Consider the following 27583-nt stretch of genomic DNA (forward strand, 5'->3'; position numbering starts at 1 on the left):
GGCTATGGATACATAGTGTAGGAAATTGTGTGCTAAATTGTTGTGGCGAGTAGTCCATGAAAATTGTAAAATTAAATCTTTTAATTTGATTTATGGAGATAATTGTGATTTCTTTGTGGATGTAGAGAGTATTAAAAACATTTGGTTGATTTATTACTAGTGATTGTAAAGTATATTATTTAAAAGTATCAAAGAAACGAGTGAGTTGAGCCCATAATCCGGATTCACATTAACTTCTTGTCGTTGTGTTGCTTTACGTTTTAACACATTCATACAGTTTTATCGTGTTGGGAGTATTTTTAGAATCGCCTGCAGTATTGAAGCTCCATGTCTTTGTAAACATATTATTATGCTTGCGAATATTTGCGCCGTTTTTATATGAACTTTTGGATTATAGCTTGGTGTTTTCTTAAGTTTCAACAACGATGTGATGAAAGTTGAGTGTTTGTCTAAAGATAAAAGTATACAAAGAAGCTTAATTTATTTTATGGTAAGTAAATTACTTGTAATTAACATTTTTATGATTTTTCTTAAATTTATTACGATTTAAAGTCTTTGTTGAAGATAAGAAAAATTTTATATTGTTAAATAAAAAATAAAAACAATATGTATTACACATACTTACAAATAGTATTGCTTGCTTGTAATGTAGAAATTACAGTAGTTGAAAATGTACAAATTTGTATATTTTGTTCAATATTCTTTTAAAATATTGTCAAAAATCAACATTTACCTGTTTTTTACTTTCTACTGTAGTTAGTTATTATAATCTTTCAAATCTTTGTCTTCTGTCACCTGCAAAAACATGTTTTATGTATACTTACCACACCATGCATAGTTGAAAATATATTATTTTATGTAATATCTTTTAGGTAAAACTTTAGGAAACATACGAAGTTTCTTTATAAAACAAACAATTTCTTTTAAATCAGTGCAAAACCAATCACTGATATATTATAAATAATAAGACTGAATGAATTATAACAAATTAAAAAGGTTTCATAATTTATATTTGAATTAAAGTATTAGTCATAAGGTCTTTTTTCTATTTGTCCTTGTTGTTTAATGTAAATTCTATATATTGATAATTTAAGTTATATACATATACTGAATTATCCCAATATTACACTAACTTAAGTATATAATAAATTTGTTTCATTAACATGATAGTGTGATGTCTGTAGCAGAATCATACCTATTATTTTAAGCAAGTTCATATTTTAAAGGCAAATAATGATTTTCAAACATATAGAAATATTATTAGATATGTTCTTATTAATATAATATTGTTTGTGTTAATCTGAAGGGTCAGTTATTTCATGTTTAATTGTATCAATGAATATTTCTTAAATAATTACTGTAACAACTCTTCCATTAAGTATTATAATTCTAAATCAAAATACATCCTGTTTAACTAGTACTTTAAATAGCATACATATTATACATAATATTATTGTTATTTCCTATATACGACGGTTCAATCTTAGCTCATAGTCTTCAACTAACAGCATGAGATGAATTGTCAATGCACTACTGTCGAGATTTCAAAAAAATAATAATTGTGTTTTGCCACTCTCAATTGATAAGACTTATGGTCATCCAGTGGAAAATTTAGGCTGATGATATTTCATGCAACAGCTTAATATTGGCCAACCATCTTTGATATTTGAGACTGAGAACTGTCTTTAAAAAATCAAAGTAATATTAAACACACTTATAGAGGCGCAGAGAAACTACCTCTTCTTATGAGTTTAATATGTTTAAATTTAAACTATTATTTTGTTTATTTAAACTTATTTGAAAATGATAGTTTAAATCTTTTATGCTAAAATTGTTATTAACTTCTTATCTACATAGCAGGGTCTGAAATAAATGTGACAATTATTTTATTCTAAATTTGGAAAGCACATATTATATTGCATATATCTACTTTTATGATTATATATTCTTGGGTTGGGCACTGTTAAAATCTACACCAGCATTTTTTTTAATTGCCAAGCCACACAATTCACATAGTACCATTTCATGCCTTAAATTTTTATTTGCTTTAATGCTATTTTAGAAAGTAGTTGTCAAAAATTTAATCTAATTTAGATATATCTACATTGAGTGATGTCTACATAATCATGTGGTAGTATGTTAGCTGCGTGGTCGATTTTTATTATCTTGTATGGTGGGTGTGTTGGGGAGTGGCTGGACAAACATCGCCCCGCCGTGATCGATATTATAACGGACTATTCCGCTTACAACATCAACATTCCCCTACTAAAATTTAAGATGTGCAATGATATGATCATTACCTTATCTAATGTATACGTTGCTTCTCGTGACCGACTAACCGATGTTCCAATGGTCATACCTTAAATTAAATCTATTAATAAAGTTTATTTGTGAAAATATGTGTAATAAGAAACTTACGTGAACTAACATTTACTTTGAAGAAACAATTTTTAACCTAAGAAATAAGAATAGTAAAGGAAATTTACAGAATATTCTTTTTTATTACTGCTTTCATAAATAATGTATTGCCAGAATCGGATCACTCGGCGTTATGCGTCATACATAAAAAACAATATATTCACATCGAATTACAAATTTGTTTTCGTCGCTTAAAATCAGTTCACAGTAGTGTTACCACGAATGTGTGCCTTACACTTTTTGTTTATTCAGTATTTGGTTGGAGGCCTTGGGTTTAAGTCAGGTATATTATGTACTTTTATATTATATATATTTTTGAACTTCTGGCCTTCCACATCTAATTTAATACCTTTTTCTCTTCTCACAGTAGTTGCCTGGAAGAGATCGCTCGAAAGCGATAAAGCCGCCGGTTACCGTCCTTTTCATTTAATTATGTTAAATTTTTATATTGTGATGCAACGAAGTGTTAATAAATAAAGAAAATATATTATATTTCTCTTGGTACATACAATATATTATGTTTTGCTGCGACACATTCTCGAATCACCACTTTTTCGAAGTTTGTTATTTTTTTTAATTGTTTGTTTTTAATTTTTTACACAATTATACGCTAATCCCATTCTCTATCATCTTAGAGATTATATCCACTTTACGTAGTTGGAATTTAATATCGAACAATACTCACAAAGTTGTCTAAACCAACTCTAAATACAAGATCGAAAATATCTGATTCTCCAGTCAGATTGTTTGTTCCAAGGACAAAAAAATAAATCCAGGGACAATAAATAACCAGAATATTCCTTGTTACTAAATGTTTATTCGGGTTTATTTAGATTTTGCTAGAACCAATTTAAGTTAAAATTATATACATGTGCTAATCGGTCATGTGGCAATTCAGTTGCATCTTCAATCTGCAAAAACACCCGTTTGTAAGTGGTTTTAAAGATTTACATGTAAATTTAATTCATGAATATCTAACATGGAATGTATGCTCACTAAGTAGTGTGACCGTTGAATCAGCTAGCTTATGTATTTGGTGTTATTAATAGCTCAGTAAATATGTACCCAAAGTCGAGGTTACAAATATTTAATGCGAGTAAAGAATTGTAGAAGAGATGGTTTCATGAGTTAGATGTTTTAGCTTGTCTGGTAAATAATACGAAACTAAATCTATGATAATTTGTCCTTTCCATTTGAGAGATTTCTTTGACCTAATAGATAGTCTTAGTTCAGCTTGTCTCTGAATTGAGAAAGTAGATTACAAAATCGTTTACATAAAATCTTTTCAAAACTTGAAATTAAATAAGCTTTCTAAAGATTCTATTGTATTGATAAGGGCTGTATTCTGGATATATTACCTCGTCGTTAGTGTTTTTACACCGATTAACACTATAGCATAATGTTTATATATGAAGATATGTACGCAATGTTTTTCGTCATTCTGCCTTGATAAGCTGGCATGTGTGTGTGCTCGATTCACCAACAAAAGTGAAAATCTATATTTCGCAGTTTTTCAATCTCACCTTTATACAAAGTGCGTTAACAATTCATAGCTTTTTATCGTATTGCCAGATGTTTTTTTTTATTTATGACTGTCCCTCGAGTCCCCTTTTTAGCCGTGGCATGCGCAACATGTATCACCGGACTGTCTGTTTCAATCCACAACGTATTGAGCATTGTCAAAAATTCTCAATGAGGCATAATAATCTTAATATGTTTTTCCGGTATCCACCCCTAAACCTTAATCGTGAAGGACAAAGGAATTTTAAATTTAGGATGTCATATATCATAGTAGTATTGTCCAGAGTTTCTTCGTCTTTCAGATTGTCAGACCTCTATGGGAAGAAATTTTTTATAAGTAATTAATCAGAACCCTGAACTTCCATTGTGCACTCTGTTTTCTAGGTCGATATTTTATAAATTATTATGCATATTGAAACTAAAACAACACGTAACAAATTACATTTGAAAGATTATGTTTTTTTTTGTAGCCCTGTGTACCTACCTAATCTTTGCATTTTTATTAATGTCTAAAAATAACTTGAGCGTTATCGCTCACGTTATCTCAAGGCGAGATGGGTGTAACTGTCGGATACTATGGTTATAAGTCTACGTTTTGACTACCAGACTACAAACAACTTTTGGGACCTATTCTTTCTTCTTTGCTCACGTGACATCGTTCTTTGTGACGTCAATGTGTCGCGACGTCAGCTGTGCTCTTTTAAATCCAGTTTGACGCAACTCCCGACAAAGTCATTTTGTATGAATCGCGTATTTCCACTAATTATTTATGTATATTTGTTACAGCATCAATTTTCGTGAGAAGTCTTTTCTAGTGTTACTGATTCATATAATCTCGTTCGTGTCTTTGGTCTGTCTAAAGAACGAACGTATTAGATGTAATATTGTGAGTGAATATTAACCAATCCTACGTGAATAACATTCACAAATAATTTTCATAACTTAAGGAAAAAATAATGCAAATAGTAGTTGAAACATTATTCACCTATGACAGAAATATTTTATCCATTTTACCAGTAACGAAACAAAATATATAAAGATGAAAATACGTTTCATATTATGAGCTTAGAAGTAGCGTTTTCTTGCCGAAATAACGTCATGTCAATTGGTTTAATCGGTCTCCGGCTGTGAGCCAATTACTTACTTGACAGCAGGGAAGTAATTCCTACATTTGAGGGCGGAAAGCGAGCTGCAGGAAGACTTCCCTTTTATTAATCTACGAAAATAGAACTTATATTATACACATCGTATGATGTTTTTGTTAATTGTTCACTACTAACGTGTTTAGAATTCCTTAAGAAACGATCAAGTTTTTTAGATTTTAGCCATCTTGATCGCCGATGGGGCGTTAACATTTCGATGCGAAAACTCGTTAATATGTCAGTTTCTTTATAACTTTTAAAAATTATACGGTGAAACTGTGCCTCACAAAATAAGGTAACCTGTAATGTAATTGTAAATAAATGAAATTTTAAACCACTACTTATGTACAAATATAATTAAATAAAGTAATCTAAGGATGTGTTGAGATTATAATGGTGAAATATTTTCTTAGGATAGGATTTCTGTCCAGCGCCTCTCGTATGACAGTGTATAGTTTTGAGGCCAATGTGTCTTTCACTTGATCGGTCCATCTGGTTGGTGAACAGCCACGTGATCTTTCCTTCTGTGTTACCACGATCAGCTGCTCAAAGTTTTCATCGCATCTGCGAAACGTGATATAATGTAGTCAAATGGTAGACATGCGAGTCCGTATGCAGAGTTGGTCAGGATCGATGTTTTGGTGCGCTTTTTAAAATCTGATTGGATGGACTTAATGTCCCGTTTAAACTGGCACGTAATTGATATATCCCGCCTTAAAAGACAGCTGTAATATAAAATGTATCTTATTTATAATTTTTAGTTGGTGATAGTTTAGTCACATATATGTATGTTGCTTTTCAGGTGATAGCGGCAAGGTGAAGGCGGCGGCATGTGGCGCGGCGCGCGGGTCCTTGTACTCGCGGCGCTGGGCCTGCTGGCCGCGTCTTCGGTCGATGCACAGATCCCCAAGAAGTTCAACATTACCATTGGTTACCTGCCCTCGATTAAGGGCGAGCTCAGGTCGAGACAGGGTCTCGCCATCTCTGGAGCCCTATCTATGGCTCTCGAAGAGGTAGTAAATTTAATAAATTCCATTCGGACTTGGCTTATTTATAATTGTTCTAAGAAACAAAGAGACTCGGACAGTCTAAATAGAAATGCAAAATAATACTTTGTTTTGTCACACACACGATATAATTAATTAAAACAAATTTACAAATCCTACATAGTTTTTATTTCATTTATAATTACTTTATACATAACAAACTCTATGAATTGAATCAGTTTTTTTAGAATTACACATTAATTTAAAGACGAAACACCAAAATTCCGCTTTTCTATTTGAGTCTGCGCGGAAAGAATACATTGTAACCTGCACCATTACTTTTTAACTGACTTTAGTCTCACCGGGTAAAAACAATTATGGGTCTCAGCAATTCAGTGAGACAAGCTGAGGATAGATTGGTGTAAATCGGTGTATCGTTTTGGGGTTTTTAAGACAAGCACGACCTTAATCTTCCAATAGCGATACCGATTTCGACATTATTGTATGCAATTACGATAGTGTTCTCTCAATATCCGCGCTGATGCCGCAACTTTGACAAAAACTCATTATTGGAATTGGTATCGATATTGGAAGCTACAAAGTAAGGGGTCTAAGGTCGCTGCAGTGCTAAATTACTATTTTTGTTATGTTGCTAACACTCTTACGCCATTATAGGTCCAATAACCATACTGAATAAAAATGACACGAATTATATTAGTTTCCGGACTCTGACGATGATGTCTTCAATATAATCAAAAAGTCTGTGTTAGAAGTGGAGTATCTTTACGGTGGCAATATATTTTCAAATTTAATTCCAGATTAACAACGGTACCGATCTGTTACCCGACGTGCACCTCTCGTTGGTGTGGAACGACACCAAGTGCGATACGGTGACGGCGACGAAGCTCCTGACCGATATGAGCTGTTCGGGGGTTGTCGCGTTCTTTGGACCAGAGGGCCGGTGTCACACAGAGGCTATTATTGCACAGTCCCAAAACTTGCCGATGATCTCATATGTTAGTATATATAAACATGAAACCCTATTTCCCTTGGTCACGGCATCACGCGTGAACGGCTGGACCGATTTCGCTAATTCTCTTTTTGTTGCGTTTGTTATTGTCAATAAAGGGTTAGAAAATTAAGAAAATAGCGCGGAAAATTTGTAAATTTAAGAATACTTAACCATCATTTTTGCTTGTCTTAGACCCATAAAGTCGACGGCGTGTGTCAGGCACAGAAGGCTGATCACCTACTTGCCTATTCGATTAATATATGATCATGAAACAGTTACAGAATCTGAGGCCCAGACCTAAAAAGGTTGTTGCGCCATTGTTTTTTTATTACGTAACCACCATATTAAGTAATCCTGACGTTTGTTACAATAGCCTGAATTTTTTTTCAGTGCATAGCGCTTTTGCTTTTGCTAAGTTTTTTGATCTAACCTTATGGCGTTTGACAGAATGCGACCAGAAAAACAAACAAAGAATGTTGTATATCATAAAGCAATAAACAGTTTGTTTCTGAAATATTTTTTACGACTTAGAAGTCTTAATTTTTCTTGACCTAGACGCTGTAGGTCATACGCTGTGCAACAACACGTGAATGTGTAAGACATGGCGGTTTCTTTACAATGTTTTGTATGACCAACTATTTATTGTGCACATAGAAAATCCATTGGTGCAAAGCCAGGGTTTGAATGCATTGCATGGACAGACTTAGCCGGATTTTAAAAAAATAATAAAAAAATTATGCGCTGTAACCTTAAGAAAGCTCGCGTAATAATTGCAATTTATTTGTAATCATTATAAATTGTAGTAATTGAACGCATATTAATGTGGTGCAATAATTTTCTTTTAGTGTGTTTTAATGGTAACTTGCATATATATAGTATTGTCTTTTATTAACATAGCTTTTACACATTGAAAGAAAACACATTTTTACCGGATTGAAGCTGTTTTAATATTAACTCACGGTGACCACGCACGCTGTAAAGCACGCGATACGTCGGATTTTTTTTAAATTATGTAAAATAATCATAAGTTTATAATAATACATAGCTTCAATCCGGTAAAAATGTGTTTTCTTTCACTGTATACATATTTCATATTTTATAAAGATTTAGATTTTCAAGAATTATTGATTTATTTACATTCAAGTCTGTCTTTGGTCTAAATATATATTATTTGTTGCAGAAATGTTCTGATTATCAAACGTCTAAATTGCCTAATTTCGCGAGGTTGGAGCCCCCCGATGCACAGGTATGTAAAAAAATTAATAATTGTTAACAGATCTTTTGGAAACAAAAGCGTAGAGACAAAACTCGCGAGATGGCTGGCCTATGAATATTAGAAATATTTAATGTTATATAAACACATAATTAATCAAATATGTGAACACAATAAGGTCCCGCATCACAAATTTCGGGGAGATTAAAAACAAGACGCTGCTTTTTTTTTTAAATAACGTTTTGAAAAATCGAAAAAAAAAATGTCGATAACATCGAATACAAAACTGTTGTTACTGTAGTTTTGTTGCTTAGTTATATTAGTCTTCTCGAATTCCATTGAAGACCTCATCTGTCTTTTTTCATTACAGCATAAATACAATGTGATAGAAGGAGACGAAAGAGTATTTTAATTAGAGTGCAATAAGACTGTCTTTTTGCTAAAATTGTTTTGAGTTATACTTTTTATAACTGTTATTTAAATATTGAAGATGTTATTATCTGCTGTATTAACGCGCAATTTGTTTCTGGTCTTTGGTAAGGTAACTGCTGGACTTGTTAAAAAACATCGTAAACATTACAGGCAACGAAATCGGTTATTTCACTGTTACGATACTACAGATGGAATAAGTTCTCAATATTATACGAGGAGTCGTGGGTGACTGTGGCTCTGACGCTGGAGAACCACGCCAAGAAGAATAATATGACCGTCAACCATCAAAGACCGGTGATTGATGGCTTTAAATGCTGTGAAGAGAAGATGAGCTGTTGTGCACCAGGTTTCTGGTACCAGTTTATACAGGAGACCAAGAATAGGACTAGAAGTAAGCGAGATTCTTAGTCGGATTTAGCTTTCTGGACCTTCATAAAAAAATATGTAAAAAAATGCTTTCCGCAGATTCTATATATCTACTTCTTGTTTTTTCTACGTCCCTGATTTGAGAACTGGAAATGTTCTTTTTAATGGCGTTAATATTAAGTTACTTTTATAAATTATAATTTCAATCGCTCAAATATTCTAGATTAGGTTTTTTAATCTGGATTTCAAATATACCAAACACTTAACAACTATCAAGTTTTATGGTGACGTCGGGTTGGGTAGGCCTTGTCGTACATACCTGAACCAAATCCAGAAGGTAATAGAGAAGGGACACGTTAAAAGTACGAGGTGGTAGTAGTTATGTCTTTTATTGGCCTAAGATAGATGTGCACATACTACTCACATGTCATGGGCGGCGGTATCACTTAACATCAGGTGAGCCTCCTGCCCGTTTGCCCCCTATTTTATATAAAAAAAAAAATATATATTTGTGTGTTAGTCTGGCTAAAACTAAAAAAAATCTTTGAAGTTTGTACCGAGTGTGACTATTTTTTATAAAAAAACACGTACTAACGAAAAACATAAACACTTTCTTAAAAAACTCACTAATGATTTAAAACTTTATAAATTCACTAACAACATCTCAACCTCTCTCGAGCGAAACAGAAAATATTCTTATTGTGTAACTTTGTTTTAATTATAAAATGTAAGTGTTTAAATAATTATGTCAAGTACCGTTAATATGTAAAATGGAAAAGACTAGCTGCCCACGACACAAGGAATACGTGAATGTCTTTTTTGAGTTGAAACTTCTTAAGGTGCATGAGATGTTAGCGTCACGAAGATCTGCAGCGTTTTTGTCGAAGAAGAGAGAGAGAGAGAGATAGATTGAAAGAGACTGCATTTGAGAACTTTAGATGGCAATTTTGTCGCATACAGTTTGTAAACACTGTGAATATAGATATACAAATACCTGGAGTGATCATATTCTGGTACAGGATCATCTATTGGGGCTTTTTACCTTAGTAATAATTTATTGACAAAAAAGTTTCACTTCTGACATGTGTACTTTGTACGCACGCACTTTGTTTATTACGTATAATAGTTTTTTTTTCCTTTCTAGATCTTAAGAACTATTTGTAACACATAGTGAAATAAAATTAATATTTAAAATATGCATGCGATTTTAGATATTTTTAAATAGATTGTATTAATAAACCACTGGAATCCTTCGTTTTGGCATGATAAATGTATCTGTTTAGGGGTATTATAATAATTTTAAATGTACATCCAACACGACTACATCCAACACGACCTCTGTTATTAATTTATTTTCGTACAGTAATTGTTAGAGGGAAGCCCCAGGTCCCTGAAATACAGTTATTCCAACATAATGAGCCTGGAACACAGGTTTGAAGCGGTTAATTATTTTAAATAATAATATATTTTTTGCTGTATATTTTCAGTATACGTGTTCCTCGGATCGCCGGGTGGGTTGAATGACATGATGACGGCTATGGAGTCATTGCAACTGTTTGTGAAGGGGGAGTACATGGTTATATTTGTTGACATGATGACGTACACGGCAAAGGATTCTTTGAAATATTTAATGAGTAAGTTGTAACTTTTCTTTTGTAAATATTTGAACTTTTTTTGTATTTGTAGTCCATCTTTGACTATATGTTTTGTATAATCTTTTTTGGTTATATATAATTTGTTAGTTGTAGGATTACGAAATTGATAATAATATAAGGATTATTAATGTAGTAATTTTTATTAATTATGCATATAACTTGTATTATATTTTATGAGTAACAAATATCTAAAATAGTTAAGGAATACTAATTATGTAACGTATTACAAATTTAAATCAAGTTTCAAGCGCTGTTCGAATGTTTTTCTTTTCAATATAAATTTTAAAAACTTTTTATGAACTTATAAATAAACGTCTGTTTCTATATAGACATTTACCACTCGTATGAACTAACGCTTGGTATATAATCTGTCTCGGTGTTTAATAAATTAAATACTTGTGATGGAATATGTATATTTAAATTTATATATATTAAAATTTTGCTTTTTTATATTATATTTTATATTAACAGCCTTAGTAAGTGATCTCCTAATTAAGGAAAATTCATCATTTAAGTAGGTCTCGTAAGCACTATAATAAATAATAAAAAAATGAATTCGTTTCAAACGCTTTTCGATTCTTTGTCATAAATATTTCTTTTCCAGAGGCTGGAGACCACGGACACGGGCATGGCCCAGAGGCTTTTTGTCAAAATACCCCAGAATTTAGAAAGAGGGCACAGTCGCTTCTGGTCGTAGTTTCGTCTGAGCCCGAACGGAGTTATGAGAACTTTACGAGCAAAGTTCAAGTGTATAACACGGAGGCGCCTTTTCAGTTCCCTCTGCCGGCAGTTTTTGAAAAAAAGTTTATAAAGGTACTTTATTAGTACGAGAGGAGTGTTGCCTCCCAGCGTGCGACTCTCGTCCCTGAGGTCGTAGGTTCGATCCCCGGCTGTGCACCAATGGACTTTCTTTCTATGTGTACATTTAACGCTCAAACGGTAAAGAATAACATTGAGAGGAAACCGGCTTATCTTAGACCCAAATGTCGAAGGCCTATTAGATTGACAAATGATCACGTAACATAAACAGAAATCTGAGGCCCAGACCTAAAAAGGTTGTGGCGCCACTGATATAAATATATTTTTCCAATACTGCCGGAAACAATTGTTTCGACCGGTGTTAAAGCCCGTAGTTTGACGTTTTTTAAGTCATTTTTTGGAGAGCGTAATTTTTTTACTATTTCCGAACCAATTTGACTTCGAGACCTTCGTTTTAAATCTAAAAAGGCAACGCACTAACGAGCCTTCTAGCATTGTGTTTCTTTGACGGCGGTGTCACTTAATATCTGGTGAGCCTTTGATTTGTCAAACGGACAGGAGGCTCACAAAAAAGGGCCGCGATAATTATACTAACTAAGGGAGCGTTCAAGTATGACGTCACGCAATTTTTGGAGATTGAAACGAAACTATGAAACGTGCCGTAACATTTCTGTATCCAATAGTAAAACGTTTCGTGACTACCCCCATTGACTCTTTATACCTAAAACTTGCCATAACGCGGTGTAAAGTACTGGAAAGTGTAAAATAATATTAACAATAATGCGTAATTTAATCCCCGACCCGCATCGTAACGTTTTACAAGAGGACACCCAAAATTCGTTACGTAATACTTGAACGCTCCCTAATGCAATTCTTATTCGTATCAGTTCATTAAGCATTTCACAAGCAGTCTACTATAATGTACATTATGACGTTTCTCTATGTACAGACTCTTATATAGAAGTACTGGATCCATTGAAGAGTTGTTAGTTGCAACTGAGTTTTGGTTAAAGTTGTTTGTTTGTATATAAGCAATATATATAATACGTATACGTTACCTTCAGCGTACGAGCGAGAAGTTTTTTTAAAATATTTCTGTCTAAGACAGGCGTCAGGAATGCCTTAGACATAAAAGCCGAGGGCGTGTCAGGCTGATCACCTACTTGCCTTTTAGGGATAACCTACCTGAAGTCGTTTTTGATGCATTTTTTTTCAGTATGTGTCAATATACGCGGCGTATCTATACGACTCGGTGAAGTTGTATGCGACGGCGTTGCACAATTTGATTGAAGAGGAAACGTTTAAGAAGAACGAAACACTCACACATAAGAGATTAATGAGTATCGCCACTAATGGGACACGTATTGTTTCGAAAATGATCGATATTACGCCGTTTAAAAGTAAGTTTTGGAATTTCTTCTGATGTTTTAATTAATTTTAAAAAATTACTTAGAAATGTATATGTCGCAGTAAAGTAGTTAAATGCCTTTAAATAGTTAAACTCTCTCATTTAACAACTTTGCTGCGACATATACATTTAACTAAATCATCCTGAATCCAATTGTAAATATTATTTATATATTTTGATGAATTTGGTCTTAGGCGAATATAGGTGATTTAAATCGAATTGAGATCATGTCAATTTGACTCCAGATATTTGTGGACAAACGTAGGAAATTTAGCATACGTTTTAGGAATCTAAATAAATACTCAAATATTATCAAATACCAATATCATACAGGCATACACAGGTTAAACTGATAACCTTTTTAGGATCGGTTAATAAAACGAATTGCAGCTATGTACGCGTACGTATTGCGTACGCTCTCTACTGAGCAAATATTATTTCGATTTGAGATTCATACTTTCACCTGATTTCTTCTCTTGACTACCTCCACACACCTTGGAATATATAAACGAAAATTATTTAACACTAAAAAATCTTAATTTGTCCAGGCGTCTTATAAATGATTGAATATTGTGATGTGAATTTCAAAGAACGCTACACAGTTTCTTTTAAAACGAAACACTTATATAAACAGTCCATTTGACAGAAAGAGACCATTTCTATTATTTACATTTATTATAGGGTAGGTTTTTAGTTAAAGTGACGGTACTTTTTTTCGTGAAATGCTGATTATATCTGTCTAATATTTGTTTTCATAGAAAAATCTAATTTTGAATTTCTATTATATTACGGTATCCAATAAATTAAGTAATTTGATTTACAGGTGTATCTGGAATGTCGATACGTCTGGACGAACGAGCCGACTCCGAGGGTAACTTCTCAGTTCTGGCCTTCAAGCCAATCAACTCCAGCGACAATTTGGTCAACTGCACTCATAGTATGATACCAGTGGGACACTTCCAACAGTGTACGAGGGAATTTCCTGTAAGCATTTTAAGTACATTTTTTTATTTAGATTTTAATGAAAACTAGCTAGTAGCTATGCTGTGTATCATCACTCTGTGGAACCAGGTACCAAGTAAAGTATTTCCGAACTAATTCGACTTAGGGTCAAAAAAAAATCTTGGCGATTAAAAAGAGTGGCGGAGAGTTTATTGCCAGTTCTTCTCTTTCGTTCTACGCCCTTAATTTGAGAACTGGCAGTAAATGAAAAATTAGAAGCATTTATGTATTTTTCTTTTTTTTTTGACGTTCATAAGTGCACATTGTGTTACCTATATAAGTTTTGACTTTGACTTTGAGGGCGTACCAATTCTTAAAAAGCCGGCAACGCATTCGCGTGCCCTCTGGCATTGAGTGTCCATGGACGGTATCACTTAACAATACTGTTATATTCTAATGATACATTCTAATTTATTGCATCAAGCGGCCTCTTTGCTTATAAGCCGGCCGACTCCCAGAGCCAACATTGGGTACTGCGAGCCTCTTCACAGGATGTGTTCTACTTTGGATTCTGCTACTAATATGGATCTTTTTTCGCACTCCTCTACTGCTTTATTTAAGAATACGTTAAAACAACTATTAATGACCTAAGCCTTGTATCTTTCTTCTTTACTATGGCTACTAGTATGTTTGTCGTTCTCCTGATTTATACATTTTATATTATATTGTCTACTTAACTATTTTTGTCTTATTTTTTGTTTTTTACTTTAAGAGATGTGTCTGTTTTGTTTCCTAAATTAATAAATAAATAAATAAGCGATCTCTTCCACGCGATGCGGGCTCAGACCAAAAATCAATATTACAACAAAACTCATTAATTTCAGTATTCGAATACCAGAAGTTAATATTAATCTTAATTTCACAGGAATACAAGCTAAATCCGAAATTCCCAATCGACTGGCCGGACAGTGTTAAACCGGAGGACGAGCCGTCCTGTGGGTTCTTGAACGAGAAATGTCCTAAGGACGATTCACAAATCACGTCCCTAGTCGTCGCCGGGACGTTAGCGGTGGCTCTATTTTGTACCCTCGTGGTGACAATAAGCATTTACCGCAAGTGGAAGATCGAGCAGGAGATCGAGGGGCTCCTGTGGAAGATAGATCCGCATGAGATTGGGGGATATTTAGGGAGTGGCTTCGTTTGGTCGCCTAGTAAGGTAGGTTGTTGTAGTTAATAATAATAATTTATTCCATTTGCATAATGCAGATCCATTTTAGTAAAAACTTAAACCTAATTTTAATTTAGTAAATAATAATCCAAATAGTTAGTTCTAGTTTTAACGACAACACGATTAATTTTTAAGTTATTTTTCTTCTAGAAGTAAGGCTTCTTTATAAATACTTGGCTAATTAACAAACGCTTTAATCTCGCAGAAGAGTGATAACCTAGCTTTATAAAGTGCGTCCAATGGCACTTTGTTTTTTTTTTTAATTTTGACTTTTTCATTTCAGTTAAGTTTGGCAAGTGGTATATCCGGAGAGAGTAAATGCTGTACCCAAATATTCACGCCCACGGCCCAGTACAAGGGAAACGTTGTTCGGATTAAAGAGCTTAAGTTCTCAAAGAAAAAGGTATATATTTTTTTTTACATACAGAATAAAAATAAAATATTAATATATATATATATAATTCTGACATATAGCTATCTCTTTTTAAAAGGAAATCTTTAACGGACAGGAGTTTCCTATACGTATGAGCTTACCTATTTATTAAAGGGGCTTGAGACGTAATCACTTTTCGACAGGCGTGACCGATTAATGCCAAACGAATTTGTTTGAGAATGACACTGGCTCACGCACACGTGACACGTGGCCATATTCATACAAATCGTTAGGCGTTAGAGGACGTAGGAGGAGTAACTTAAGCCCCAGATTTACTATTTACAACAGGTGCAAAGTTTTGCATTTCAACAAATTTTGACAGCTAATGCAAAATCATACAGTATAAATGCATAGTTAATACACATATGGACAAAGATAGAAAGATTATATACCACATCTCTCTGCCGTCTTTTGAAGTGAAACTTCTTTATCGGCGTTGTAAAAAAATATACCGTCACATTATTCCGTTACGCGTCACATTTTTCCGTTACACGCCATTTTTATCTTGTCCCAAACACGGTTGATACGAATAGATTCGAACCCATTAATAACAAAAATATATAATAACGATAACAATGATAGTAATAATTCCATTACAATTAATGAAATTCTCTAATAATCTTAGTTAAAGTTAAAATGAAATGATTGTATTATTTGTATTCAAGTCTATGATGATAAAAGCCTTTCGTTAAACTTTACTAATTTAACTTTATTTAACCAATTTCTGTATAGTTGCATATAGTAGATCATTGTTGGAAAAATAAGGTCATAAAGAAGTTTCACTTCTTACGTGTGTACACTAGTACACGCACACATTTTTTATTTCAGGACATATCTCGCGAAGTGATGAAAGAAATGCGCCTATTGCGCGATTTGAGACACGACAACCTTAATTCGTTTATTGGTGCGGTCGTTGAGCCCTTACGCATCTTACTGCTCACGGACTATTGCGCTAAGGGCAGCTTATATGTAAGTGAAATTATTCAAATTAAAAACAAATAAACTAATTAAATCATGCTATCATTATCAAATTCTGATATAAATCTCAAAAACTGATGACATTTGAACTGTAAATGTTTAAGTAAAATGGTTCAAATTTAATTTAGTTTCTGAGAAATTTGTGAACATACGAAGTATATAAACACATATTCATACATATCAAGTAATAACCGCTGTGCGAAGTCGCTAATTCCCGTTGTTCCTGTCGTGTTTTTTTTAGGCTTATTTTATATTACGCAAAACTTCCTTTTTAAAATGATTCCATATCATAAGTGGCACAAAGATTAAGTACACATAGGTCGGTTTATTTTAATATAGTTCATAAATTATTAGGTCAGTTCAAAATGAGATTTGATTTTAAAATGTTTGCCGCGAATTAATTTCGGTGGCGGTTGTTGTATGGATATGTTCAAACAAAACACTTTTTTTTAATTGTTTAAAACATGAGCTTATAACTAAGATAACATTAGGAGTTTTGTCTCTGAATTAACAAAAAACTAACTTGACTTATTGCAGAGTTCGTAAATCTAGTGACACCTTATTGGACATTATCGGAAACGAGAATGTTAAATTACAATTTATGAGTTTGGTAAAAACTAAAGAGCTCATTTTGGCTTTAATTGTCAGATGCATTTTGTTTACGCTTCCAATAACTAAAATATATAACTAATGTAAGGTTACATAAATAATAAATCTATGGCGCTGCAACTTTTTTAGGTCTGGACCTCATATTTCTGTATCTGTTTCAAGATTTGTTAATCTAATAGGCAAGTAGGTGATCAGTTTTCTGTGCCTGACTCACGCCGTCGACTTTTTGGGTCTAAGGCAAGCCGGTTTCCTCACGATGTTTTGCTTCACCGTTCGAGCTAATGTTAAATGCGCACATAGGAAGAAAACCCGGGTGTACAGCCTAGGATTGAACCTACGATTTCAGAGATGAGAGTCGCACGCTGAAGCCAATAGGCTTGCTCTCTTAGGTTACATAACTAGTAGAATATAAATATTTTTTTCTTTTTTCCAGGATATAATAGAAAATGAGGATATCAAATTAGATAAGATGTTCATATCGTCATTGGTGCATGATCTCATTAAGGTTTGGAAATGTTCTCTTTGTTCTAAAGTTCTTGAGTCACGGTTTGAGTAACTCGCTATTTATATGCATTGCTTAGGTAATAAATATACATAAAAGACGGCGTAATATTGTATTTTATATAATTACGAAAAACTGTTTCAAAGATGTAAGTTTTTTAGTAATAGGACGCACACGGGCAGGAGGCTCAGCTGATGTTAAGTGATACTGCCGCCCATGGACATTGGCAGAAGGCTCGGAAGTTTTAAGGAATTTTCTAAAAAGGATTTTTTGGCCTTTATTGTATATTTTTGAATATTTTAATGGGTGGGGTCCCTTGTATATTTGTTCGAATATGCGAAGAATAATAGCGTAATGTAATAAAGTCTTTGGATAGTTTTGTTTTGACCGTCAAGTTTAAGGCCAGTATAGACGATCATATTTTAAATAGTCAAGTTGAAGATCAGGGTTTATGCCTTGGATGGTAGCTTTTATTTGTTCTCCAGGTACTCCAGGTAATAGGTAGTGAAGCACGTTTGTGTATATATTGGATAAGCATATGTTTTTTTCAGGGTATGATTTTTATCCACACGTCGCCATTGATGTTTCATGGAAATCTCAAATCTTCAAATTGTGTTGTCACCTCAAGATGGATGCTGCAGGTATTTTTGATACTTTTATTTTGAAAATATTATAAACAATATTTATTAATATATTTTACAAAATATTATCTAAGATACAAAAATATTATAAATAATATTTTTGGAAATTGGTAGTTTGAATCACGTTAAAGTAGTTCATGACTATGCTTTGCACTTTAGATTTTAACCATTTCGCATGACCTTTGAGACACAGTTTCGTAAGTTTAAAAAAAACCTGCTTTAGAATGTGTATATAAAGATTGCGGCTTGAAGGGAAAATCCTAAATTCTTGTAAATTGCAATAACGTCTTTATGTAATTGGGTTAAGGTGTATTTTACAATGGCCGAATTTTATTTATTGATATTTGAATTGGGATAATTTCAAAGCCATAGAAAGTGTTATGACTTTAATAATGTTTTAATAGAAATGTTGCAATTGGTATAGAACCAATTCCGCTTTTGTTTCTAGGTAACTGATTTCGGACTTCATGAGATAAGGAATAGTGCTGAAAACGATTTTATTGGAGAACATCAATATTATAGAGGTATTTCATATTTTTCCTCTTTGATAAGATTCTATAATCTTAGTATTCCGGAATTAAGCGGCCCAAATCATTAAAATAATCATAGAAGTGTTTATGTTTCATTCTACTGAATGGCTGTATATGTAGTTGCCTTTGCCTAAGAAAAAAAAAGTTGCTTCATTTTTTTGCAATTGTATTAAAAATAGTTGTTCAGTACACGTGCGGAAACGTCATTGCAACTTGTACCGACTGTCAACCTTTGTCGGTTTGTCGGACCTCTTTGCAATGACAGGCTTTCCGCACTTGTAATGAAATATACTATTGTTTATTATGAAGTTTTGAAATTATATTTTACTTAATTATATGTTACATAGTGACAGCTCCATGAAGTGTAAAGAACTCACTCTCGGTAGATAAACTATAAAAGTTATAAGGGATAGAACTAGCAAAAATTCGCGGGTACCATCTTTAGAAGGCTTCTTCGACAGGTTTACTCTGGAAGTCTCCGGAATTGTTGCGACAGTTGGATTATCCCAACGGTAATGTGGGCGGGACGCAGAAGGGAGACGTGTACGCGTTTGGAATAATTTTGTACGAGATTATCGCACGTCGGGGTCCTTTCGGATTTACTTCTTTGGAACCGAAAGGTATTATCAATACGATTCGAGTATTTTAAAGTGATTTTTTTGTAATAGCATGTGCTTCTTTATTTGAAAAGTTGGTTTGTTTCCAAGCGAAATAATAATTGTTTCAAGATATTAAGAAGAGATCCTACTACGATCTTACGCAGTTTCAAATCTGTACTTTTTCGTGTTTCATATGAAATTAATGTGTAGAAATTGGAATTTTTTCCGATATGGGCTATCTTCAATAACTGTCGACTGTGTTTTGTTTTATCGTCTTGGAGTACATGGGAATGTTACCTGGGTATTGGTTTTATAGAGATCGTGGAACGAGTAAAGCGTGGTCCAGAAAATTTAGACGGGTCGGAGCCTTTTCGTCCCGACTGGCGGACATTACAGGGTGATGTGGAGGACTTTGTGTTGGGCGTTATGCGGGACTGTTGGACTGAAGAACCAGCCTTACGACCTGACTTCCCCACTATTAGATCGAGGCTCAAGAAACTCAAGTCGGGCAAGTAAGTTCAAATGCCTCTGCGCTTCCATCATATTGACAATATGGGAACACGTATACGTAGTCGACGTATACGTTTTTGTAACAGTAATGTCTTATTTAACAATTTTTTTTTTGAACTTGACAAATAATTCGACTTATCGAACTTTAAGAAAGAGTAATTCAAAAAAGACCTGGCATCGCACTTACGAGCTTTCTAGGCAGTGTAAGTGTCCATGGGCGGTGGTATCACTTGACGTCAGATGAGTCTCCTTCCCGATTTTCCCTAAACTTTATTATACATTTAATGCTTTTTCGTCTCTTTCTGTCAAATTGTTTTCGCAGTGATAAAATGAGACAGAATAATGTAATTAGTAGATTGTTTTTTTTTATATGAAGGACTGGACTTCATGTACAACTCTATGATCACCAACTTAATGGTATTAATGAATTACTCGAACGTTACAGGTCAAGAAACATCATGGACCAAATGATGGATATGATGGAGAAATACGCGAATAATTTAGAAGAACTAGTCAATGAGAGAACGAGGCTATTGATAGAAGAGAAGCAGAAGACGGAAGATTTACTTCACAGAATGCTACCAAAGTAAGGCATAAGCTATGTACATACGTATTTGTATATTATGTTAATATATAACATGTTTAGTGCTTAATATGTATATGGCTTTGAATATGGTGGCGATATTGCATTTCGGTTTTTATATACATATCTCAAAAATTACTGAACTGATTTTGATGAAAGTAAGATTTTTACCTAAGTAAAATACTGATAATTTTAAAATTATTAACGAAATTTAGCACATCTGCTCCAACACTATCTATTCTCTCATTTCTTAAATACTATATCAGGTATTTGTCAAATTCATAACCTCCTTTTATGAAGTGGGTTAAAACCTGAAGGCGAAATTTTATACGTTTTGGAGGTAGGTTCATTATTGGACATTTATACAGAGTGTTATTGTAACAGCTAGAAGACAGCTTGCCAAAGCGCTTTTTACAGAACAAAATGTTTGCTATAATCGCTCACGGCTCAGAGATCAGTTTTAAGTGCACGCTATTTTGGCAAGTACGTGTGTACGTACGTACGTGTCTTTGAATCTAAAGATCGCTGAATAAACAGTTTTACGAATGCGCAAATTTAGCCAATTCAAAGCCATCCGTAACAAATGAATGTTATATCCACAACCAGCGAATCAACTGCAATGCATGTCCACCGTAACAGCTAATAAGAACGATGTACAGAAGACGCAAATACAACAAGCCGCACACGTGGTCGCGTGTACTGGTTTACATTTGGTCCACAGGCTTTCGAAATAACCACAGTTTAAAGAAAACACTTTTATAACGGATTCAAGCTATGTATTAATAACATAATAATTTGTAATTATTTTACATAATTTTGAATTTTTCCCGACGTTTCGAGTGCTTTACAGCGTGCGTGGTCACGGTGACTGAAGACAAAAGGTGTTGAATGTCAAAAAGTATCACAGCTGTAGAGAAAGTTGTATTATCTGTATTTATTTCCCCGGAGGTGATATCGACTAAAAGATGAATCCAAAAGATAATATCCAAATTACAAGCGCTGTGGAACAACTTTGCTCCTTCGCATAATCCTGAGCCAGGGCCAATTACAACCACAGCACACACGCATTACACAATTTAACCTTTTTCTTAAAAAAAATTGTTATCTGTATTATTATTATTTTTTATTATTGTTATTTTATGTGTTTCTGTGTCTGTGTTTTGTTAGAAATAAGTGTTATGTCTAGGCCTAAATTAAAAATCCCGTGAAAATAGAGGACACCGTTAGTCATTTCTGCAAAAACCCGTCATCTTTTAGTCGATTTCAACTCCGGGGAAATAAATACAGATAACACAACTTTTTCTACAGCTGTGATACTTTTGACATTCAACACCTTTTGTCTTCAGTCACCGTGACCACGCACGCTGTAAAGCACGCTAAACATCGGGTAAATTCAAAATTATGTAAAATAATTACAAATAATACATAGCTTCAATCCGTTAAAAAAGTGTTTTCTTTAAACGTGTAAAAGTTATGTTAATAAAAGACAATACTATAACCATAGCTTATTTGCCTTGTAGACTAATCTTTCTAGATCCATAGGAACGGACTTTATGTAAAGCGGTGTTGTGAAACATAATATTCACATTGTTGTACTTGTGTTCTTTACAGATGGGGTTGAATCCATTTTGAAATGTCGTGAAATGTCTTGAGGTAATTAACTCTCTACTGGTGATTTAGTTTTGTGCTGTAGGAGTTAACATGTTGTCAGTTGCTTGGGGTTGCCGCTTCGGTATTGGTTTTTAGTTTTTATAGACATTTTGACAGCATGCTTTTGATTCTAGTGTAGCGTACGTGGATGTGGTGAGTTTAGGTTATAGTACGGTTGTTTTTCCTTAGCATGGATAAGCTTAGTTTTCCAATGCGATTTTCTAATAACAACCCGATATGGTCATTTGTGTTATTGCCGTAAAGATGCATGTGATGCATTTTTTTTGTACTTGAAGATTTTTCATTTTCATCTTTAGTGGTATTTCTAGTTTTGATTTATATAGTTTTTAGACATATTGAAGTAAAAGGAGATATCAAAACTTTCTGGAATAATAAAGTAAATTGTCGTAGGTCAGTCGCACGTCGTCTCACGACGGGTGAGGGGGTGGAGCCCGAGTCGTTCGACGCAGTCACGATTTACTTCAGCGATATCGTTGGCTTCACGTCTATGTCTGCCGAGAGCACTCCGTTACAAGTCGTCAATTTCCTAAACGATTTGTACACCGTATTCGATAGGATTATCAGAGGCTACGATGTCTACAAAGTGGAGACAATCGGTGATGCCTACATGGTGGTAAGTATTGTCTTTCTGCTAATATTATTATTTCTGATCCTGGTAGTTGGTAATAGACAAATTAAAAAAAAAACATATAAATATACTTCAATATTTTTCAAGGATTAGTTAGTCGAGTTGGTTTTAAAAGAGGGTCGCAGTCTGTTGAAAAATAATAAATACAATTTACATATAGGTACAAAAGATTCGTGAAAAATAGCGCGAAACCCTTTTCATTATATAATGAAAAGGGTTTCCTTAGGACATCTATCATTGCCGTATTTTTTGGTAGTTTTAAAAAGTTACTTTGACTTTTTCAGGTATCCGGTCTGCCGATTAGGAACGACGATAGACACGTCGGGGAGATCGCCTCTATGGCGTTGGAGCTTCTTAACGCCGTCAAGAGTCACAAGATATCGCATCGGCCCAACGAAATACTTAAATTGCGAATAGGAATACATACAGGTAAACAGGTTTGATGCACGTGAATGGGTTTATATGTCATTTACGGACGGCAATTAACTTCAGATTTTAAAATTTAAAACTTGCTAACCCACTATGTTACTTAAAACAATTCATAACCATTATCATAAAAGTTAGAAAAACTATTCTCACTGACTCACTCACTTACTCACTCACTCACTCACTCACTCACTCACTGACTCGCACACTCCCTTATCACTTGCTCACTCACACAAAAATACTGAATATAAAATTAATTACAGGCGCAGTAGTGGCTGGAGTAGTAGGTCTGACCATGCCACGATATTGCCTATTCGGGGATACAGTGAACACGGCTTCTCGCATGGAATCGAACGGGGAGCCTCTGCGCATACACATATCGCCCTCGTGCAAGCAGGCTCTTGACAAGATTGGGGGATACATCGTTGAACCACGGGGATCTATTCCTATAAAGGGCAAAGGAGTGGTAAGTGGTATTTGTCTTAAAAAACGTATATAAACCTTTTTTAAATATTTTTTAATGATTTTGTATTAATAATTTTTTTATTAGTTTAAATAACAAAAACTTATAGACTAATTATAATACGTCCAAAATGAAGCTACGGTCTCGAGTCAGAATTTTTGCAAAGATTAAAGAGCATCTTTTTGAAGCAATATTAAATTACCGTTTCCATAGCAACGAGTTCTGATCGAGATAATTTTTTATGTACGTGTCATTAATAGTACGCACATAAATTCACGTTTATATCCGTCAAAGTAGTTTTCATTATAACACTTAGTACTTCCGTTAACCTAAGACAATAGAGAGTTCGAAAACTCGCTTAGGTAAGTTTACTATTTATTGTATTGTTTAGTATAGTTGACGCATTATGAACTGAGGTTTCGGGTCATAAATCATATTTATCTATCTGTCTCGCTCGCACTTACAGGTCTTATGGAGAGGTTAGTGATGTGCGTAATAATTGAAGAGGTGCATATCGATAAGGTGATAGGTACGATCGATATGCTACATTATGTTGAGTATAATTAGGAATAACTTTTCGCAATCTGAAAATAAAAGTTTTTAATTTGACGCAATCATTGAAAGAAAACACTTTTTAACCGGATTGAAGCTATGTATTATTATTATAAACTTATAATTATTTACATAATTTTTAAATTTTTTGTTTAATTTTCCGACGTTTCGTGTGCTTTACAGTGTGCGTGGTCACGGTGACAATTTCAAAGGTTTAAAATTATGTAAATAATTATAAATTTATAATGATAAAACATAGCTTCAATCCGGTTAAAAAGTGTTTTCTTTTAACGTGTAAAAGTTATGTTAACAAAAGACAATACTATCGATGTGATCATATAGAAACTGTATAGATCGTAATGTGATGTGTCTGATGATAACGGGATGCATTGCGTGCATATTCCTACTGTCAGTGACATTTATTTCCCGACGACTCAGTTTAAAATGCGTCGACTATAGTCCCATAAGATAATATATATATATATATATATATATAATACAAATAATACAGTCATATCATATTATTTATGAAAAATTATTTTGTTTGCATGTTTAACATATGAATAAATTAAAATATAAGATTTTTATTAATGGTGGTTTTTCTCAGTTGCAAACCTACTGGCTAGTAGGAGCGTCAGAGAAGGCAATACAAAAGCGGCCCGTGGAGGGAGAGGAACGGCCTCTGTTTTGTCGGCCACGTCGCAGTCCACGGCTCACTGATTCCAGGCACCCGTCAATATCAGGTATTGTGTTTTTCCTTTTTATTTTTTGTGTATTTTTATGTTTTCTCGAAACTTCTTTATTTTAGATTATTGTTATCAGGGTTTATTTTGTACATTGTTCCTTTATTGACCTGATTCCATAGTTATGCAGATGTCAAAAGTGACTTCGTTTCAGACACGAAAGTATGCCATATTCCAAGTCGTACCTCAAGTCGGTTTTAAAAACTTCGATTGACATTTTCGATTCCTAAACTTATAAGTCAAAAAGGTATTTGACAAGATTCATACTTAACGTTAAGTCTCGAGTGTCAATATTGAGAACGACGTATTATTTTCTTATTTAGCTTTTCTATATTTTCAAAACTAATTAAACGGCCACCTACGATGTGTGTGTGTGTGAGCTAATAGCGTGGTGTGGTGTGACAGAGTTGCGTAACGAATCTCGCGGGGTAAGGCAGAGACTGCACAGTGGCGCCTCTTTGCCGGCGCACACGACTAAGCCACGTTTCGACAGGGATTCGTCGCTACGACACAGGTAAAGAAACAACAATCACTTTTCAAATGCTTTAATGACATTTCTATAGTTTGTGCCTACATAAATTCTGCTTATTTTACTAAAATAAAGATTATTAAATAAGTCCCACGTTATTAATACAAATTAAAGCAGTCCCGTCCTAAAGTACTTATGTCTCTTTTCATCACAGCGTAAATACAATTTGACAGAAAGGGACGAAATCCAATACTTATACAGGATTACAAATGATTAAAAAGCAATGTTATTTATAGCATTTTTTTAATTTCAGAAATGCTCTGAGTTCGATCGCGTCCTCGGCGTGCGAGGGCGATGTCTGCTCAGGCGCATGCGAAACCGCCCTACGTACGGCACGTTCACTCGACGCGCTCGCGAAACGCGAAAAGCCCTGTTTGCGCAGACACAATACGACGCGTTCGCTCGACGCTGACGTTGCCATAGCTACCATTTGCGGACCGATTTTCAACGGCAACGCGATCACAGATGAAGCTAGAACGACCGAAGACAGCCCGCTCTTACGTAAAGCGAGTCTCACGAACCGCGAACGACCGCGTCGTAAAGTACCGGACTCGGATTACATTGAGTTCTATAAGAAATGGCGGTCGCTCGAAAATGTCGATGTTAAAGGCGAACGCGGGAAGATGCCGCGTTTCGCGATTCGATCGTGGTTGTTAGGGATCTTTAGCGGAGGCACTCGCAGTACTAATTCTTCTCTGCGTCGGGCTCCTCCGCTTCTTGATCGCGAGTCGGCCGTCTGATTTCCTTTATAGTGTTTCCAGACTCACGGCCTATACGTGTATTTATGTGCCGTGTTTGTTGCCATGTTTACGATGTTATTTCCATATAAAAAAATGTCAACTGTGGTAACAAATACTGTTCTAACCACGTTTTAGAATGCGATTTTTCATAAAAAAGACATCTATGATATAAAAGGTACTTTCGTTTCCAATTTAAGATCATAAAAAATACATTGGAATCTGCTATTGGGATTTGGAAGCACTCATTACTATAAAGTTAACCCAAGATGCACAAGATACAAAATGAAACCAAAGTTTTGCTATATGCTACATGCAAATTTAAATAGTGATTTATTAAACGAATTTATTTATTTATAATTTAATATCTATATTATACTAATTAAAAAGGTTACGTAGAATCGGTTTTTGAGTATGTAATATTTCGAATGTGGATCTTGGGTTTTTACATATCCATGTATATTAGGAATATATGTATATTAAATGCTGTTGTAAATAATATGTGTAAGTAAAACGATGTTACCGTGAATTGTGAAATAAGAGTTTAATGTTATTAAATAATTTCTATTGAACATTGTTTTAATACTGACGCCATCACAATCTTCTAAGAAACATTTTGAACAGATTGAAATTATATAAGTACATACAAATTTGTGCCTAGATATTGACTAGGGAATACGTAATCTATGGCCAATTACAGAAACGTCAGTCACATTAATTCATTTTTATTGGCTCCGTAACTTAATACTGTTTGACAATGACAATTCATGACAGTTACGTGATAGATGTTTGTGGTTCTGAATTTGAATCGGGTGTTTTTCATCCAAAATATATTTGATGATTAACAAAATTAAAAAAAAGGTTCAGGTATAAAGTAAATTGTCAACAATGTTGATCTACGCCGTTTGCCATATAACTGAAATGTGAGATGATACACTTGTGTAAAATAATAATTCACACAGGAGTGAATTAGCTTATCGTATCGTAACTTATTAGTCTTAAGTTAGGCTAGATCGTAATGTTCCATGATATCGTAGTGAAGACACATGTATAAAAAAAGGTTTGAATTATCTATTTATTTAAGAAATTAATATACATGTTGACGTTTGTGTAGTTGACCGTATTTAAAAAATACAATTATTTAAACTATAATAAAACTAAGCTGTCTCATTTATCATAACTCATTCTTAATTACTGTTCAATTAAATTGAAAAATACACAAACATAAAAGGTAACATTTATTAAAAAGATAATGAGATGGACACAGGCCACAGATTACGGCAATAAATGCATCATCGATTTTAGTAACGATTACTTTTACTATGACCACTTTATTATCTATGTCTACACGTTAGAACTAGTAGCCA

At 33.9% G+C, this 27583-nt stretch overlaps 1 protein-coding gene across 3 annotated transcripts; it reads left to right on the top strand.

Annotated features, from left to right (window-relative positions):
• The first annotated feature begins 1 nt into the window (after position 1).
• On the top strand, positions 2–26788 carry LOC123710585 (receptor-type guanylate cyclase Gyc76C-like). Of its 3 annotated transcripts, none has more exons than XM_045662596.1 (24): positions 2–490; positions 5884–6094; positions 6886–7083; positions 8260–8325; positions 8875–9115; positions 10578–10724; positions 11350–11558; positions 12721–12904; positions 13736–13896; positions 14780–15070; positions 15366–15485; positions 16344–16484; positions 17536–17607; positions 18156–18245; positions 18694–18769; positions 19237–19395; positions 19691–19886; positions 20330–20470; positions 22529–22751; positions 23051–23195; positions 23456–23658; positions 24815–24950; positions 25356–25464; positions 25733–26788. In XM_045662596.1, exons 2-24 carry the CDS (start codon positions 5912–5914, stop codon positions 26217–26219), a joined length of 3978 nt encoding a protein of 1325 aa, XP_045518552.1. In that variant the 5' UTR covers positions 2–490; positions 5884–5911; the 3' UTR covers positions 26220–26788. The 3 variants fall into 3 exon arrangements, with proteins under 3 accessions (XP_045518552.1, XP_045518554.1, XP_045518553.1); XM_045662597.1 differs by lacking the exon at positions 2–490 and adding an exon at positions 3891–3952; XM_045662598.1 differs by lacking the exon at positions 25356–25464 and having other exon boundaries at positions 25733–25874.
• The last annotated feature ends 795 nt before the right edge of the window (positions 26789–27583 follow it).

Source organism: Pieris brassicae, chromosome 6, assembly GCF_905147105.1.
Source record: "Pieris brassicae chromosome 6, ilPieBrab1.1, whole genome shotgun sequence".
In the NCBI taxonomy this organism is placed as follows: domain Eukaryota; kingdom Metazoa; phylum Arthropoda; class Insecta; order Lepidoptera; family Pieridae; genus Pieris; species Pieris brassicae.

Bases quoted from the DNA above. Each gene is read 5' to 3' on its own strand.
- LOC123710585 (XM_045662596.1), top strand. From the start codon at position 5,912: ATGTGGCGCGGCGCGCGGGTCCTTGTACTCGCGGCGCTGGGCCTGCTG. The intron at 16,485-17,535 runs GTAAGTGAAATT...TCTTTTTTCCAG, and splicing joins GCGCTAAGGGCAGCTTATAT to GATATAATAGAAAATGAGGA. The intron at 19,887-20,329 runs GTAAGTTCAAAT...CGAACGTTACAG, and splicing joins AAGAAACTCAAGTCGGGCAA to GTCAAGAAACATCATGGACC.